At 34.0% G+C, this 16,696-nt stretch overlaps 1 protein-coding gene across 7 annotated transcripts in view; it reads right to left on the reverse strand.

The window, feature by feature from the left end:
• The window catches only part of SNX14 (sorting nexin 14), a 77,404-nt gene that overhangs the window by 39,301 nt on the left and 21,407 nt on the right, over window positions 1–16,696 (reverse strand). For all 7 annotated transcript variants that reach the window (XM_030315932.2, XM_030315931.2, XM_030315929.2 and 4 more), the window contains exons 5-7: window positions 13,053–13,096; window positions 11,176–11,263; window positions 6,243–6,327 (exon numbers count right to left, since the gene is read on the reverse strand). In XM_030315932.2, the coding sequence (XP_030171792.1) occupies window positions 6,243–6,327; window positions 11,176–11,263; window positions 13,053–13,096 (217 nt within the window). The remainder of the gene's footprint in view (window positions 1–6,242; window positions 6,328–11,175; window positions 11,264–13,052; window positions 13,097–16,696) is intronic.

Here is a 16,696-nt window from a genome sequence, read left to right on the forward strand (position 1 = left end):
AAAAACAAAACAAAACAAAAACCCTGTTAAAATTCTTTATTGTCTCTGCTTTCAACATCAAAATAATTCAGGTAATCTTTTAAAGCACTTATGGTATAGAAACTGGCTTTTTTGATTAAGTTCTGTACCTTCTGCCCAGCATATAGGACACAAGAGGTACAGAACTGTATAAGTCCATGAATAGATACATTACTTAATGAATATTAACTGATGATAAAACTTATATTAACAGAAAGTTTTCTTTAAAGGTCAAATACTAAATATTTTAACTTAAAGGTAATAGTATTGCCACTGTTTTTTACAGACCTCAAAAGAGTAGAAGAAAAACAAGTCATGTTTTCCCCTATTTGCATTCTGTGCCTAGTTTCAAAATCATGGCTTCTATGAAGGGAATCTTAATCTAATTCAATGGCATGTATTTTTCACTATTTTCTTCTATTTTTATCAAAAGAGAATGCAAGCACATTTACCCAAAAAAGTCAATATATGCATACTACTAGTGTGAATACTAAGAAGATAAATGAAGGCCATCTGCGCCTGAGGTACAAAAGGACTGGCAAAGGCAGACGTAGTTTTTACAAGAAATGCATTTTATTTCATAATTATCCAATTATTTGCTAAGCATTTTCTCCAAGAATTTGGGACACAGGTTTTTAAAAATTTGTCATGAGCCGGAATTTAAAATAAGACTAAGCCATGCTAAATTACAACTCTACTTCGTTAACAAATTGATATGATCTTGAACAAATGATATAATCCCTGTAAGTCTCAGTTCCCACATCAGTAAATAGTTAAGTAATTATTAACACTGAAAAGTCATCATGCAAAATGTGTAAGTAATTATAATAGTCAATGTGATTAAGCATTTACACATAAAATATAAATTGAATCACTAGATTGAAATCTATTCAACATCTGTCAGACTTGAAAGTTTTTTGTAGTTCAAGATAATGAGAAAATAAATCATGCAAAACATTAAGAGAATACAGGGAGGAAAATCTTAATTGGGAATGTAAACAAAATATAGATGCTGGAAAACAGAGCATGGACTAATCCCTACTAATCATCAGTAGTTAGTAGTTTTCAGACCAAAGCAGGAAAGGTCTCCAGAATTCATGACAAAGGGATTATCTTTAGGATGAAAGACTAGAGAGTAAGGTCCTTTTGCACAGTTTATTACTGAATTTAAATTAAACCAGTGTTTCTAAATGTGTACACATTCAGTATTTCTAAGAGCCATAAAAGTACTTACATAGAAAACATCTATATAAACCCTCTTCTCAAAAGACAGATTATAGAGAAAACACCGAGAGTAAAAGGAATATGGATGAAGAGATGAACATTTAATTACTTTCTGAATTATGCACAATTGTGGGGCCAAAGAATTTAGAAAATAAATCCACGCATTAAAGAAATGAAAATTCAAAAATCTGAAAACCTTTTTTACAAGTCTATCTAATTCCCTGTCATAATATTTAGAATACCAGGACTTTTGAATAAAATGAAAGTCCTTCTAAGCTCGGGCATTTTACTTCTATGGATCTCATTAACTACAATATTATTAATGAATCTAATCTAGCATTTTATGACAATTTTATAACTGGGAACCACTTTTTGCATTAATAGTAGCAAATTAACAACCCCTCTCTTGTAGTCTCAACAATAAATTTCAAATTATCACTCTCTTAGAGACAAAATAATTTGGGAATTTCATTAAACTGATTAGTTCAACTAAAAATAAAATGGGCACATGGGTGGCTGAGTCAGTTAAGTGTCAGACTCCTGATTTTGATTCAGGTCATGATCTGACAGTTCTTGAGATCAAGCCCCATATCAGTGTGGAGCCTGCTTGGGATTCTCTCTCTCCCTTTCTCTGCCCCTCTCCCACTTGCGCTCTCTCTCTCAAAATAAATAAACATTAAAAAAAAAAAAGATGCTGGCACAAGAACAGACACTCAGATCAATGGAATAGAATAGAGAACCCAGAAATGGACCCACAAACATATGGCCAACTAATCTTTGACAAAGCAGGAAAGAAAATCCAATGGAATAAAGACAGTCTCTTCAGCAAGTGGTGCTGGGAAAACTGGACAGCGACATGCAGAAGAATGAACCTGGACCACCTTCTAACACCACACACAAAAATAGACTCAAAATGGATGAAAGACCTCAATGTAAGACAGGAAGCCATCAAAATCCTAGAGGACAAAGCAGGCAAAAACCTCTTTGATCTTGCCTGCAGCAACTTCTTACTCAACACGTCTCTGGTGGCAAGGGAAACAAAAGCAAAAATGAACTACTGGGACCTCATCAAAATAAAAAGCTTCTGCACAGCAAAGGAAACAATCAGCAAAACTAAAAGGCAACTGACAGAATGGGAGAAGGTATTTGCAAATGACATATCAGATAAAGGGTTAGTATTCAAAATCTATAAAGAACTTATCAAACTCAACACCCAAAAAACAAATAATCCAATGAAGAAATGGGCAAAAGACATGAATAGACACTTCTCCAAAGAAGACATCCAGATGGCCAACTGACACATGAAAAATTGCTCAACATCACTCATCATCAGGGAAATACAAATCAAAACCACAATGAGATACCACCTTACACCTGTCAGAATGGCTAACATTAACAACTCAGGCAACAACAGACGTTGGCGAGGATGCGGAGAAAGAGGATCTCTTCTGCACTGCTGGTGGGAATGCAAGCTGGTGCAGTCACTCTGGAAAACAGTATGGAGGTTCCTCAAAAAACTAAAAATAGAACTATCCTATAACCCAGGAATTACACTACTAGGCATTTATCCAAGGGATACAGGTGTGCTGCTTCGAAGGGACACATGCACCCCCATGTTTATAGCAGCACTATCAACAATAGCCAAAGTATGGAAAGAGCTCAAATGTCCATCGGTGGATAAATGGATAAAGAAAATGTGATATATATATATATATATACAATTAAGTATTACTTGGCAATCAAAAAGAATGAAATCTTGCCATTTGCAACTATGTGGATGGAACTGGAGGGTATTATGCTAAGTGAAATTAGTCACAGAAAGACAAAAAATGATATGACTTCACTCATATGAGGACTTTAAGACACAAAACAGATGAACATAAGGGAAGGGAAACAAAAATAATATAAAAGCAGTGAGGGGGACAAAACAAAAGAGACTCATATATATGGAGAACAAACTGAGGGTTGCTGAGGGAGTGGGAGGGGGGATGGGCTAAATGGGTAAAGGGCATTAAGGAATCTACTCTTGAAATCACTGCTTCACTATATGCTAACTAATTTGGATGTAAATTTTAAAAAATAAAAAATAAAGTTTAAAAAAAAAAAAGATACATCCATTTACTCAAAGCCTGAGTTCAAAGTGTTTGTCTTTAAAACGAACACTATAATTAAAAAAAAAAAAATTTTTTTTAAATGAAAAAAGAAAAAAAAAGGGCGCCTGTGTAGCTCAGTTGGTTGGGCGTCTGACTTCAGCTCAGGTCATGATGTTACAACTCGTGGGTTCAAGCCCCACGTCGGGCTCTGCGCTGACAGCTCAGGGCCTGGAGCCTGCTTTAAGTTCTGCGTCTCCCTCTCTCTCTCTGCCCCTCCCCCACTCACACTCTGCCTCTCTCTCTAAGATAAATAGACATGAAAAAAAAATTTTTTTAATGAAAAAATAGAACAAAGACTATATTAAAAATACCCTTCTCGGGGCGCCTGGGTGGCGCAGTCGGTTAAGCGTCCGACTTCAGCCAGGTCACGATCTTGCGGTCCGTGAGTTCGAGCCCCGCATCAGGCTCTGGGCTGATGGCTCAGAGCCTGGAGCCTGTTTCCAATTCTGTGTCTCCCTCTCTCTCTGCCCCTCCCCCATTCATGCTCTGTCTCTCTCTGTCCCAAAAATAAATAAACGTTGAAAAAAAAAAAGATTTAAAAAAAAAAATACCTTTCTCACATAAAAACCTGCAAACAAATGTTTGTAGCAGCTTTATTCATAACTGCCCAAACTTGGAAGCAAGCAAGATATCCTTCAATAGGTGAATGGATAAATAAACTGTGGTACATCCATACACTGGAATATACCTGAGCAATAAAAAGAAAAGAGCTATTCAGGGGCAACCTGGGTGGCTCAGTTGGTTGAACATCCGACTTTGGCTCAGGTCATGATCTCATGGTTCATGGGTTTGAGCCCCACTTTGGGCTCTGTGCTGACAGACAGCTCAGAGCCTGGAGCTTGCTTCAGATTCTGTGTCTCCCTCTCTGCCCCTCCTCCACTCACATTCTGTATCTCTCTGTCTCTCAAAAATAAATAAATGTTAAAAAAAATTTAAAAAAAACAAAAAAAGAAATAAGCTATCAAGCCATGAAAAGACATGGAGGAGCCGTAAATACATTATTTTTAAATAAAAGAAGCTAGTCTGAAAAGGCCACATTACGATTCCAAGTATATCACATTCTGGAAAAGGCAAACTGTATGGACAGTAAAAAGATCAAGGGTTGCCAAAGGTTCATGAAGGAAAGAGGGAGAGATGATAGGTGAAACTAGTCAAAACCTACAGAATGTACAACACAAAGGGTAAACCCTAATGAAAACTACGGACTTTAATAATAATGTATCAATATTGGTATATCAATAGTAACAAATGTACCAATACAAGATGTTAATAGAGGAAAAGAAAGAGAGATGGGCACTCTCTATACTTTCTGTTCAATTTTCTGTAAACTTTAAACTGCTCTAAAAACTAAAATTTACTGGGGCACCTGGCTGGCTCAGTTGGTGGATCATGTGACTTTTGATCTCTGGGTTGTGAGTTCAAGCCCCACAGTGGGTATAGAGATTACTTAAAAATAAAATGTTTAAAAAAATAATAAAGAAATTTACTAGTAAAAAAAACCACTTTTCCTATGCTTTTTCCTGACGGTTTGGCCTTGACAAAATGGCTAAAGACAATCAGTTTGTTTTTGCCAGTGACAGGATGATGATTTTTAAGTTAATTTTTTTATTCAATTAAATTACACATATTCAAACTCTTCTACTTTTTGAACATGTTGAAGGTAAAACTATTTTAGTTCTTATGATATGAGATGAACATAGAAAACTAATTCAAATATAGAATTTAAAACGCTTCTCATACCTGAGGAATTACTCAGCAAAAAACAAACTAATGATTCGATTTAATTTTACTTCAACCCTGCTGAGAACATAATTTCCCCAAACAAACTGATTATATAACTGATATTATGAGAGACAGAAAATTGGTTCTGTGTTCAGATGAATTTGGGATGTGGTAAGTTAAAAACTAAGTAGTCAAAGCTATTTCTTTGCTGTAGGACTACTCAGAAATTTTGGTATGCTAGTATTTACTGGGAATTTCCAGAAGGGGAATATAATATATAGTAATTACCAGAAAATATGACCATGAAACCTCTTCCACATGGTTATCTACATGGAGTAGTATGTAGTATCAATAAAGAATACCAAAAGCATTAGGAAAGCACTGACAAAGAATACCAAATGCAAACACAAGGAAAATCAGTTTTGTAAAGAATCAACCCTAGAACACAGAAGTGATTTTGTTAAAGAAAAATTCCAGTTTGATCTAAGAGCAAGAAAAGTCCCAAATGAAGATTTCACTCATTAATCAGGAAACATTTACTATGTGCAAATCATGACAGTATAAAGAGGCCAGGACATACACAAAAAAACACAAATAGGTGATCCTAATCAAAGCATAATACACAGTTAAAGACAAAAGTAGATTAAAATATCTGACTAGACAAGAAAGTATTTAAGTATACAATTTAGCCTCTATAGCAGAGTCACTAATTTTAGTAGAGAGAGAACATGATAATTGTAGTACTATGAAATTAAATGGTAGTGATATATACAATGGGCTGGAATAGGTCAAAACTGTTGAAATCATTAAGAAAAAAAGAAAGGGGGAAGAGATTATGTGAGGTACCTCAGAGGAAGTAATGAAGGCAAGACTATTATTCAAAAAAAAGATGAAAGTCATCAATAATGTATCCAAAAGTTAACTGTATTTTAATTTTCACAGATTACTGCGTTTTTGCAATCACTTACATTGTAAAACAAAATACTGAAAAAGATTTCAGTTTAAAGGAATACTTTCACAGCATTTGTGAATATCAGTTAATGCATCAGTATTCATACTTAGGTATTTAAGGTGAAAGCTGGTATATAAAAATCACTCAAACTTTGTAGTAGAAAACTATTTTACCTTTCTGACTGGCTTTAACTATCACTTCTATATGCTTCATTGCTGCTTTTAACAGTTTCTTGGTTATAATAGATGGAATATCCACCTGGAAAAATTTAACATTAAAATAATACTTTTTAACATTAAAAATAAAATGACATTAAAATAAAATAACAATTAAAATAAACAAAATAAATAAAATAACATTAAAATAGAATAATTACCAGTGAGTTACAACGGCAGGAATATTATATTTAAGATGCTGGAACACATGATCTTAAAAGTTAGAGATATTATTTAGAAATCTTTCAAAAATAATTTTCTTGGATCATACTAACTGTAACTTTAGACAGTTTTCTACCATGGTAACGAAAATGTATATTAAGGGTGCCTGGGTGGCTCAGTCAGTTAGGCGTCCGACTTCGGCCCAGGTCATGATCTCACGCTTTGTGGGTTCAAGCCCCGCATCAGGCTTTGTGCTGACAGCTTGGAGCCTGGAGCCTGCTTCACATTCTGTGTCTCCCTGTCTCTCTGGCCCTCCCCTCCTTGCACTCTGTCTCTCTGTCTCCCAAAAATAAATAAGTATTAAAAAAAATTTTTAAAGAAAATGTATATTAACATGCATACACTATATACTATATTTTTCACAAAATATATCTTTATTCTTAGTTCTTTCATGTGTTTCTTTTAAACACAAAGAAAAATCTCAAGTAACATTATCCCTTTGAGACCATAAATTTCTGTTTATTAAGGTTACTTAAAAATGAAGTTTTCCATTCAGCTTACAAGATAAATCCTGGTTTTAGGCTATATGGAAGCATTCTATTTTGGAATAACACTAAATTTCATCATTCCCCACAGACATTTTTCAGCTTAAAGGCTGGAAACTGTGATTATTGCAGGTTAGCAATGAAAGGTTGAGGGCTTATATGCACGCACAGAAAAGTAATAAAAAAAATAAGATTGAACTGCAAATAAAATGAATCACCAAAAACATGTTTATTGACTTCAACAGGTTTATCCTCTACCACAATACTCAACACATTATATTTTTCCCTTTATCAAAGGCATGAAAATATTGCATCATAGTAAAGTTTTGTGTTAACCCTTCTTTTTAAATTCTACATTAAGGAAGGGGGGAAAATCCCAGGCTAATAAATCTAGTAACTGTGATGGATCATAAACCCCCAATTTTTAGTGATCTACCAGTAAAACCCAGAGCAGTTAACAGATATCTTTTGGCTGTATAAGATAAAACATATTCAATAAGAAGGGATATTTTTATTAGTAGCTTTTCTTGTTGCAAAATAACACGACTCTTCATTTCTCCCTCATTTCTTGCCCTCAGTGATTATAAATTGCTATAATATTTATCAAACAGGATGCTTGTTTTCAAATATTATATAAAATCTTCTAAGAATACTCATGAAAATTTTCATTTATAAGTTCCATTTTTAAAGACTTGAGGTCACAATCAAAATGGTAAAATAATGGGTTCGTCACTAAACTTTAATTTAAAAAAAATACACCACTATTGTGTACCCTTAAATGATTCTTTGTTTTCATTACCCCCAAACTGCCAGTTTACATTATTTAAGAAATGGTATCAAGGACAGAACACTGTACTAGGAATAAGTTGACCCAGGCATAATCCTTGACCCATTAGCTACCTCTGACACTTCATCAAAGTTAGTTGCTATATAATGGGTATGATAATGACCCACTTATCTCCCCGGATAATGATGCAAATAAAATGAAAAGAAAGGATGGGGTGCCTGGATGGCTCAGTCGCATCTGACTGACTGAGCATCTGACTTTTCATGTCGTGAAATCAAGCCCCATGTTGGGCTCCGTGCTGAGGGTGGAGCCTGCTTGGGATTTTCTCCCTTTCTCTCTCTGCCCACCCCCTTCAAAAATAAACATTTAAAAAAAAGTGAAAAGGATAGATAGCGTTAACAATCCAAAAAACAAAAGAATATATTTGCAAATCATACGTATGAATTCTTATAACTCAATAATGAATAGACACCCCGGTTAAAAAATGGCAAAGAATCTGGATAGACATTTTTGAAAAAAAGATATACAAATGGCCAATAAGCATATGAAAAGATGCTCAATGCCACAAGTCATCAGGGAAATGTAAATCAAAGCCACAATGTTACTACTTCATATCCATTAGGCATGGTTAGAATCCAAAAATGAGATAATAACTAGTTCTGGCAAGGATGTAGAGAAATCAGAACCCTCATATACTACTGGTGGGAATGTAAAATGGTATAGCCACTTTGGAAAAGAGTCTGGTAGTTCCTCAAAAAATTAAACAGAGAGTTACTCATTTGACCCAACAATTATATTCCTAAGTTTACACCCTAAAGAAATTAAAATATATATCCCCAAAACCATTAAAAACACTTGTACACAATGCTATGGCATTATCCAAAATAGCCAAAAAGTGGAAATAATCCAAATGTCCATCAACTGATGGATGGATAAACAAAATGTGGCATATCTACACAATGAAATATTATTCAGACCTAACAAAGAAGTCCTGATACATGCTACAACTATAACATGAATGAACTTTGAAAACTTTATGCCGAGTGAAAGTAACCAGTCACAACAGGCCACATATGACATGATTCCATATATATGAAATAGCCAGAATTAACAAATCTATAGAGCCAGAAAGTAGACTGGTTGTTGGCTAGAGCTAAGAGGATGAAAGAACAAGGATTAATGGCTAAAGAATGAGGTCTCTTTTTGGGTGATAGAAACGGTATAAAATTGCTGTGATGGTGCATAACTCCAGGAATATCTGAAAAAACACTGAACATTTAAATGAGTGAGCTATCTGGTATACAAAGTAGACCTCAATAAAGCTGTTACCAAAAAGTACACATAAAGCAATCCAAGTATGAGGTACTATGATTTTAAAATCACTAGGCTTGGGGCGCCTGGGTGGCTCGGTCGGTTAAGCGTCCGACTTCGGCTCAGGTCATGATCTCACGGTCCGTGAGGTCGAGCCCCGCGTTGGGCTCTGTGCTGACAGCTCAGAGCCTGGAGCCTGTTTCAGATTCTGTGTCTCCCTCTCTTTGACCCTCCCCTGTTCATGCTCTGTCTCTCTCTGTCTCAAAAATAAATAAACGTTAAAAAAAATAAAAATTAAAAAATAAATAAATAAATAAATAAATAAAATAAAATAAAATCACTAGGCTTTCTCAAAGCCTAACACAGCAGAGCTATTCTTCTAAATTAATACTTATAAATTTATTGTAATGAATCAGCTTTTTGATCAATTGATTTTATTTGACTTACTCTAAGTTGTAATTTAAGTGATTTACTATCAACCAATTGATATTTCTTACTAAATCTTTTATTCCAATTAAACTCTATATATGTGCCTTAGAATTTTTTCAACAATACGATTAAGGGGCACCTGGGTGGCTCAGTCAGTTAAGTGTCTGACTTCGGCTCAGGTCATAATCTCGCGGTCCATGGGATCGAGTACTACATCAAGCTCTGTGCTGACAGCTCAGAGCCTGGATCCTGCTATGGATTCTGTGTCTCCCTCCCTCTGCCCCTCCCCCACTCACATTTTCTCTCTCTTTCTCTCTCTCTCAAAAATAAACATTAAAAAAATTTAATTAAAAAGTAGACAATGTGTTTAATATTTATCAACTTTTTTCTATTTATAAAATGGTAAAAGTTCAATATGAAGAAAAATAAAGATGAACTGAAAGAAGTGCATGGTAAGAACCAAAAATCAGCATCAACCCATCATGTTGGTAAGAGTTAACAATAAGGATATATATGCACCTAATACACATATTAACAAGCTTTAATATGTAAGCTTTGTTTTCAATGTGGAAAGATACCACATATATTATTTTCCAGCCTCTTCCACTTGATTATATAAGGAAAATAATTTCTCATGTAAATAAGTACTATTCTACAAAACGATTTTTCATGGATGTACAGGATTCTATAATTAGCATGTTCTATATTTTAATCAACAATTTTATCATTAGACATCAGATTTTCTTTTCAGTTTTCCTTTTCTTAAATTATACTACAATGAATCTTCGAGCATTCATTTTTACATACATCTCATGATTATTTAAAATATATTATCAAAAATATAATTAAATTTGGGAGTATAGACGTTTTTAAGTCTTTTGTTAAAGATTACCAAACTGCCCTCCAGTATATGAGTTATACCAATTTGGATTTGTACTTGTTCTGCCTGTTTCCCCACAATGACCATTACTAGACATTATCATTCTTTCCCAATCTGATAGGCAACAGAAGAGCATCTCATCAAAAAACTATTTATTTGATGTGAGACAACATAGTCTCAAGTGTTCATTGGCCATTTTTATTTTTCTTTTGTGAACTGCTTATTCATATTTTTGCATATCTTTTCTACAGTGATTGACTATTTTGTTAATTTCTCAAAAAAGTATAGAAACATTTAACAAGATTTACCTTTATTTAGTAATTGTAGAGAGATGATATATACCAGTTTATTGTCAATGTGCTCAATTCTATCAAACTGACAAGGCAGTATACAAGCATGTGTGTCTATAGCCAACATACTGTAACTACATACAAAGACCCAAACATATGACTTGAAACATTTTTTTAAAAAGTAGATCATAATCATCGCCATTTACTCAATAAATTCATCTAACTAGAACGAGACTTTTTTTCCTACAGTTGTCTTTAGTTGTCTTTTTATTCCTAATTACTACAAACCAAGGTGCATTAGCATTAAAGAAAGTAAAACTTATCAATAAATCAAAAATGACCCATTTATCTTTTAATCTAAAAAAATTAAAGTGAAGAAAAAAATACTTATAGTATAGGATAAAGTAAAACTAAGATTTAAAAAAAAAACACCTTTTTAGGAATAATAAAACCCCAAATTCCCAAATTTCTCATTATAAATATATACCTTGTGAATCCTTCGAATTAAGACAGATGCAAAAAACCGTAATGTAATTCTCAGTTCATCAACAAAGGACTCATCATCTGTTACATCCCTTCAATTAAGGAGAAAAGCAAGCATTTAAGAGCTCAGAGAAATACACCATTACTCCTTCCACAAACCCAGGAAAGTTCAGAACTTCCTCTTTTTTTCCTTTTAATTATGCTATTTTCCTTTGCTTTTTAAACAATGCATTACATTACAGAATAAAAGATAAAAATGTACAATGAAAAAAAAGCATCTCCCATAATTCTAGTACCAAGACATAATCATTACTAAGTAAACTGTAGTATATATTTCCCTGTAGACAACCACATATACAAAGTTATATTTTTACAATACTACAATCATTTTCTAAACATCATTAAAGAAATTTCTAAGAAACAAAACAAAGAATAATATGAGAGGAGCAACAGAATTAAATTAATACAAAATTTTAATTTGGTTTAAAACATTTATAGATTAATATTATAAACTGATTGTAAAGGGTAAAAAATAATAATTCTATTTGAAAAAGAAAATAAAGTGAAACTCAAACATTTTTAAACGGAAATTTTAACAACTTTCTTCTGAGAAGCTACTTTTCATTTTCCTGAAGTCTTGAGGTCCCTAGAAGAATTAGGTCACTTCCCTAATCAAAGCAAGCGAGAAAGGTATGTATAATGGTGATATCCTGAACTTGGAGATGGTGCTATTTAGTCCCTTGGCAGAATAAAGAAGATAATTGTATTAACCACGCTTCCTACTATTAATCCCAGGAAAGTGGCTATTTCAGTATCAATAACTACACTGAAGAGAAAATACATACTTTAATATTTAGAAATACAGCCAGCTTTAATGAAGAGTCATAACACGGGCAGGAGTGAGGGGAATATTCAGGACAGGATTCATTATACAAAAAGACTTATCATCAACTTTACTTAAATGGCAAATGCCCCATATTTAAGACAGAATCCAACATAAAAATATTAATTTACATAGCTTTTCAGGAAAATATGGCATATAAATTGGATATTAAGTTTAATACATACAGAGCATCTCACCTACTAGCGGCTTTTAATTAGAAAATTCAAAATATATAAAATTAAGACATGTCATTGAATATTACACCTGTAAGTCATATAGGTGTAAGTGTTCAAATATGTAACTAAATACATGATGTTTTTGTAAGGAAACATTTATTAAGTATATAATTTGAATTTCTGATTCTCAAACTAGATTAATTTTTTAGATCTAGAGTATTTTCTATATCCTTCCAAGGCAGAGGGTGCTTGTACATCCATAGCAGATACTAAAAACAGTTACTTTGGAAAAAAACATTAATATTCTAGGAAAATACTATTAAAATTATATTTCAATTTAATGAAACATCTGAATATAAATTTGCCTCTAAATGTACAATTATTTCAAATGTAAAAAGCGCATACAAAATATTAAGTTACTACATTCAGGAGTGATAAGAAATTCTCTAAGTTGATTTTCCTTCAAAAAGCAGCCTAGGTTTTTCTTCTTTACTGTCACTAAACTGTTAATTGATTGCCTATGTCTATGGTTCTTATCTAGGGCCAATTATGCCTCCCAGGTAATATCTGGCAATCTCTGAAGACATTTTTGATGATCACAAATAAGAGGATGAGGGGGTATTACTGGTAGCTAATGGAAAAAGGCCAGGAGTTCTGCTAAACATCCTATAATACACAGGACAGCCCCTCCAAAAGAAGAATTACTTGGCCTAAAATGTCAATAGTGACAAAGTTGAGAAATCCCGGCCTACACTGAAAACATTTCATTAGCACACTTCATTGTATTCAGTAAAGATAAAAGGTATTATAGAAAGAACATACCTGTACCACGGATAAACAAAGTTTTCCAACACTAATTCAAGAACCTGTATAAAAATTATTTTTTAAAGAAAAATCAAATTAATTAACTAATTCTAGGAAAATAAACCATACTACTAAATAATATATATTACCAAGAACCAATTTTATTATCCTAAATATTGACATCTAATATCATACTTTCACATGACAAAGTGTGTATGTCAACCTTACATGGTTGTTGTGATGATCAAAAACAAAATATGAGGGGCACCTGGGTGGCTCAGTTGGTTAAGTGTCCAACTCTTGATTTCAGCTCAGGTCATGATCTCACGGTTCCTGAGTCCAAGCCCCATGGTGGGCTCCATGCTGACAGCGAGGAGCCTGCTTGGAATTCTCTCTCTCCCCCCCTCTCTCTCTCTGCCCCTTTCCTGCTTGTATGCAAACATGCTCTATCTCTCAAAAATAAATAAACATTAAAAAAAAGAACATATGTGAAAGCCGTAAAACTCCATAAAAAGAAAAACTGCTATTAGAATGATATACACACATTTCTAAATATTCCTACAATTAAATAAAAAAAAAAAAAAAAAAACACTTAAATTTTTCCTGACTTCTCTGAAGAGTCACTGAACTACAAGTTCTATGGAAAGAAGAAAAATATAGGTTAGCCTTTTAGATTCCTAACTTTCTCTATAAATCAGTATTCCTTGAATAAAATGAAGAAACAAGTAGGTAAGACTTACATAAGGGGTCAAATTTAGGAATCAGTGATTACTTTTATAAGGGGTCAAATTTAGGTATAAGTGATTACTTCAGAAGGGAGAATTGTGACTAAAGAAACAATGAGGGGGACTTCTGAGGTGCTAATAATGCTTTGTTTCTTGATCTGGGTGCTAGTTATATGGATGTGTTTACTTTGTGAAAATTTTAGGCTGTAGATTTATAATCAGTATATAAATTATAAGTAAAAAGTAACAAAACTAAAGAAACCCTAGGTGTTAAACTTTACATTTCTTGGAGCACTTGGGTGGCTCAGTTGGTTGAGCATCTTTTTGATTTCAACTCAGGTCATGATCTCACAGTTTGGGAGTTTGAGCCCTGCATTGGGCTGTCTGGGCTGACAGTGTGGAACATACTTGGGATTCTCTCTCTCTGCCCCTTCCCTGCTCACTCTCTCCCTCTCTCTCTCCCAAAATAAATAAATAAACATTAAAACAAAAACAAAAACAAAAAAAACTTTCCATTTCTTGTGTCTGGGTGTAGCAGTATGTTAATTTTTAAAAAGACCTGCAACAGGGTGACTGGGTGGCTCAGTCAGTTGAGCTGAACTTCAGCTCAGGTCATGATCATATGGTTCCTAAGTTTAAGCCCCACATTGGGCTCACTGCTAGTAGCACAGAGCCTGTTCCAGATCCTATGTCCCCCCCCACCACCTGACCCTCCCCTGCTCATGCTCTCTCTCTCTCTCAAATAAACATTAAAAAAATGTGTCTATTGCAAATGTAGAACCAAAAGTTTTAAAAAATAATAAAAAATAAAGACTTGCAACAGTGGGCAGTAACTTTTAAAAGCAGTAAGGAGAGAATGAAACAATATATCTAATCTGACTATATGCCTATATTCCTTCTCTGGAAGCAATAAGAAAGGTTACAGATTCTCTAAATATTAAGGCAAGGTTTGATTTTTTTAATTAGAAAAACTAAGCACTGGTGATTATCAAGTGGGAAAATAAAATACATATAAGCAGGGATATGACACAGAAACTAGAAAGTCTGCCATTAAACATCTGGTCTTATTTTATTTCCCAATTCCAATCACTAATTACTATTGATTTTACATCCTGAGTAGCTCTCTTCCACAGCTCCATTGATCAGTCCTTATTTTCTCACCCCTAAATTGTAGCAACAGCCTCTAAACTAGTCTCCTTCCAAGCTAGCTCCCTTCTACCCACCACAAAGCTGTTAGAGTAACCTAAAACATATATTTGAACATATTATCCCCCCCACCCCGTATAAACCTTCAATTTCTCAAACCACAATATATCAAAGTAAGAAAAGTGGAGCTGCACTGATTTTAAAGGGGTGGGAGAAAGATGTCTGCCAGCAGCTGTGACCATTACTTTCTTTTCACCTCCCACTACATCCTATGAGTCACATCTGAAAACTCCAGTTACACAGTTCAAAAATCACTGGCTTCCATGATCAATTACACTCCTTCAGCAAAGTCCTTTTAGTCTTTTGATGATCTGATTTCTAAAGGGCCATATAAGAACTGGTTAAGGGGCGTCTGAGTGGCTCAGTCAGTTAAGCGTCCTACTTCGGCTCAGGTCATGATCTCATGGTTCGTGAGTTTGAGCCCCACGTCAGGCTCTGTGCTGACAGCTCAGAGCCTGGAGCCTGTTTCAGATTCTGTGTCTTCCTCTGTCTGCCCCTCCGCCGCTTGCACTCTGTCTCTCGCATTGTCTCAAAAATAAATAAACATTAAAAAGAAAATTAAAAAATAAAGAAATAAATATAAACTGGTTAAGAACTAAGCCAGACTCGGGTTTTAGAGTGAGTCCTGCTACCAAGCAGCTATGAACTTGAGAAAATTATTAAAACCCTCTAAAGCCCAGTTCTGGTAAATTCATCAATAATAGCACCTATTTTATAGGTTGTGTGATTTCAGAAAATAATGTAAGTAATTAGTATTATGCCTAATACAGAGCAATAACCAATAAATATTAGCTGCTAGAATATAGTATCTTCACTGCCCACATTCTCCCTCACATTTTGCCCTCCAGCTTAATGAACACCTTGTTTCAAGGCCTCTCTTTCCTTTCAAAAGCTCTTCCTAAACCATGAAATACCTTTTTCCACACACTATCAGTTATAGAAGTATAGAAGTACAACTTCTAGTTATACTTTCTGATTGCCCCTCTCAACAGTTATTCATTTCTTCCTCTGTACTAATAATATACATTGCACATTTCTTCCATTATTGCCTGCATTTACATTATAGTGTATGTACCTGTTTATATGCCTACCTCCCCTCCTAGATTGAAATTCCTAGAAGGAAGTGACCATATCTTATTTTTCCTTCTATTCCTGGAGCCAAGTCCAGTTCCTGCCTATAGTAAAATCTCAAAAAATGTTTTTAAATGTTGGAGCTTACATTTACTGAACACCAATAAGTGCCAGGCAGTCAGCCAGGAGCTTCCCTTAAGTTCTTTCTTTCTTTTTTTTTTTTTTTTTAAAGAAATTAATGAAGTGCCAAAGACACATAATACTCTTATTAGAGGTCTTATCTTCAGCAGACCTCATCAAATCAGCACTCTCCAATAAAAATGTAATGTGAGCCACATATGTAGTATTAAATTTTCTAGTACCTACACTTTTTAAAAAGTAAAAAGAAACAGGTGAAATTAATTTTACAATATATTTTATTTAAACCAATATATATCTAAAATATTATCATTTCAACATGTAATCAATAAAATATATAGTAGGATACTTTACCTTCCTTTTTTCTTACTAAATCCTCAAAATCACATCTCAATTTGGGCTAATACATTCCAAGTTGTTCATTAACAGCCACATGTGGCTAGTGGCGACCATACTAGACAGCATAGTCCTAAATCAAGGAATCTTGAAGATGAAAAAGGACTTACAGAATAAATGAAAAAG

This window comes from Lynx canadensis, chromosome B2 (genome assembly GCF_007474595.2).
Source record: "Lynx canadensis isolate LIC74 chromosome B2, mLynCan4.pri.v2, whole genome shotgun sequence".
Taxonomy (NCBI): Eukaryota; Metazoa; Chordata; class Mammalia; order Carnivora; family Felidae; genus Lynx; species Lynx canadensis.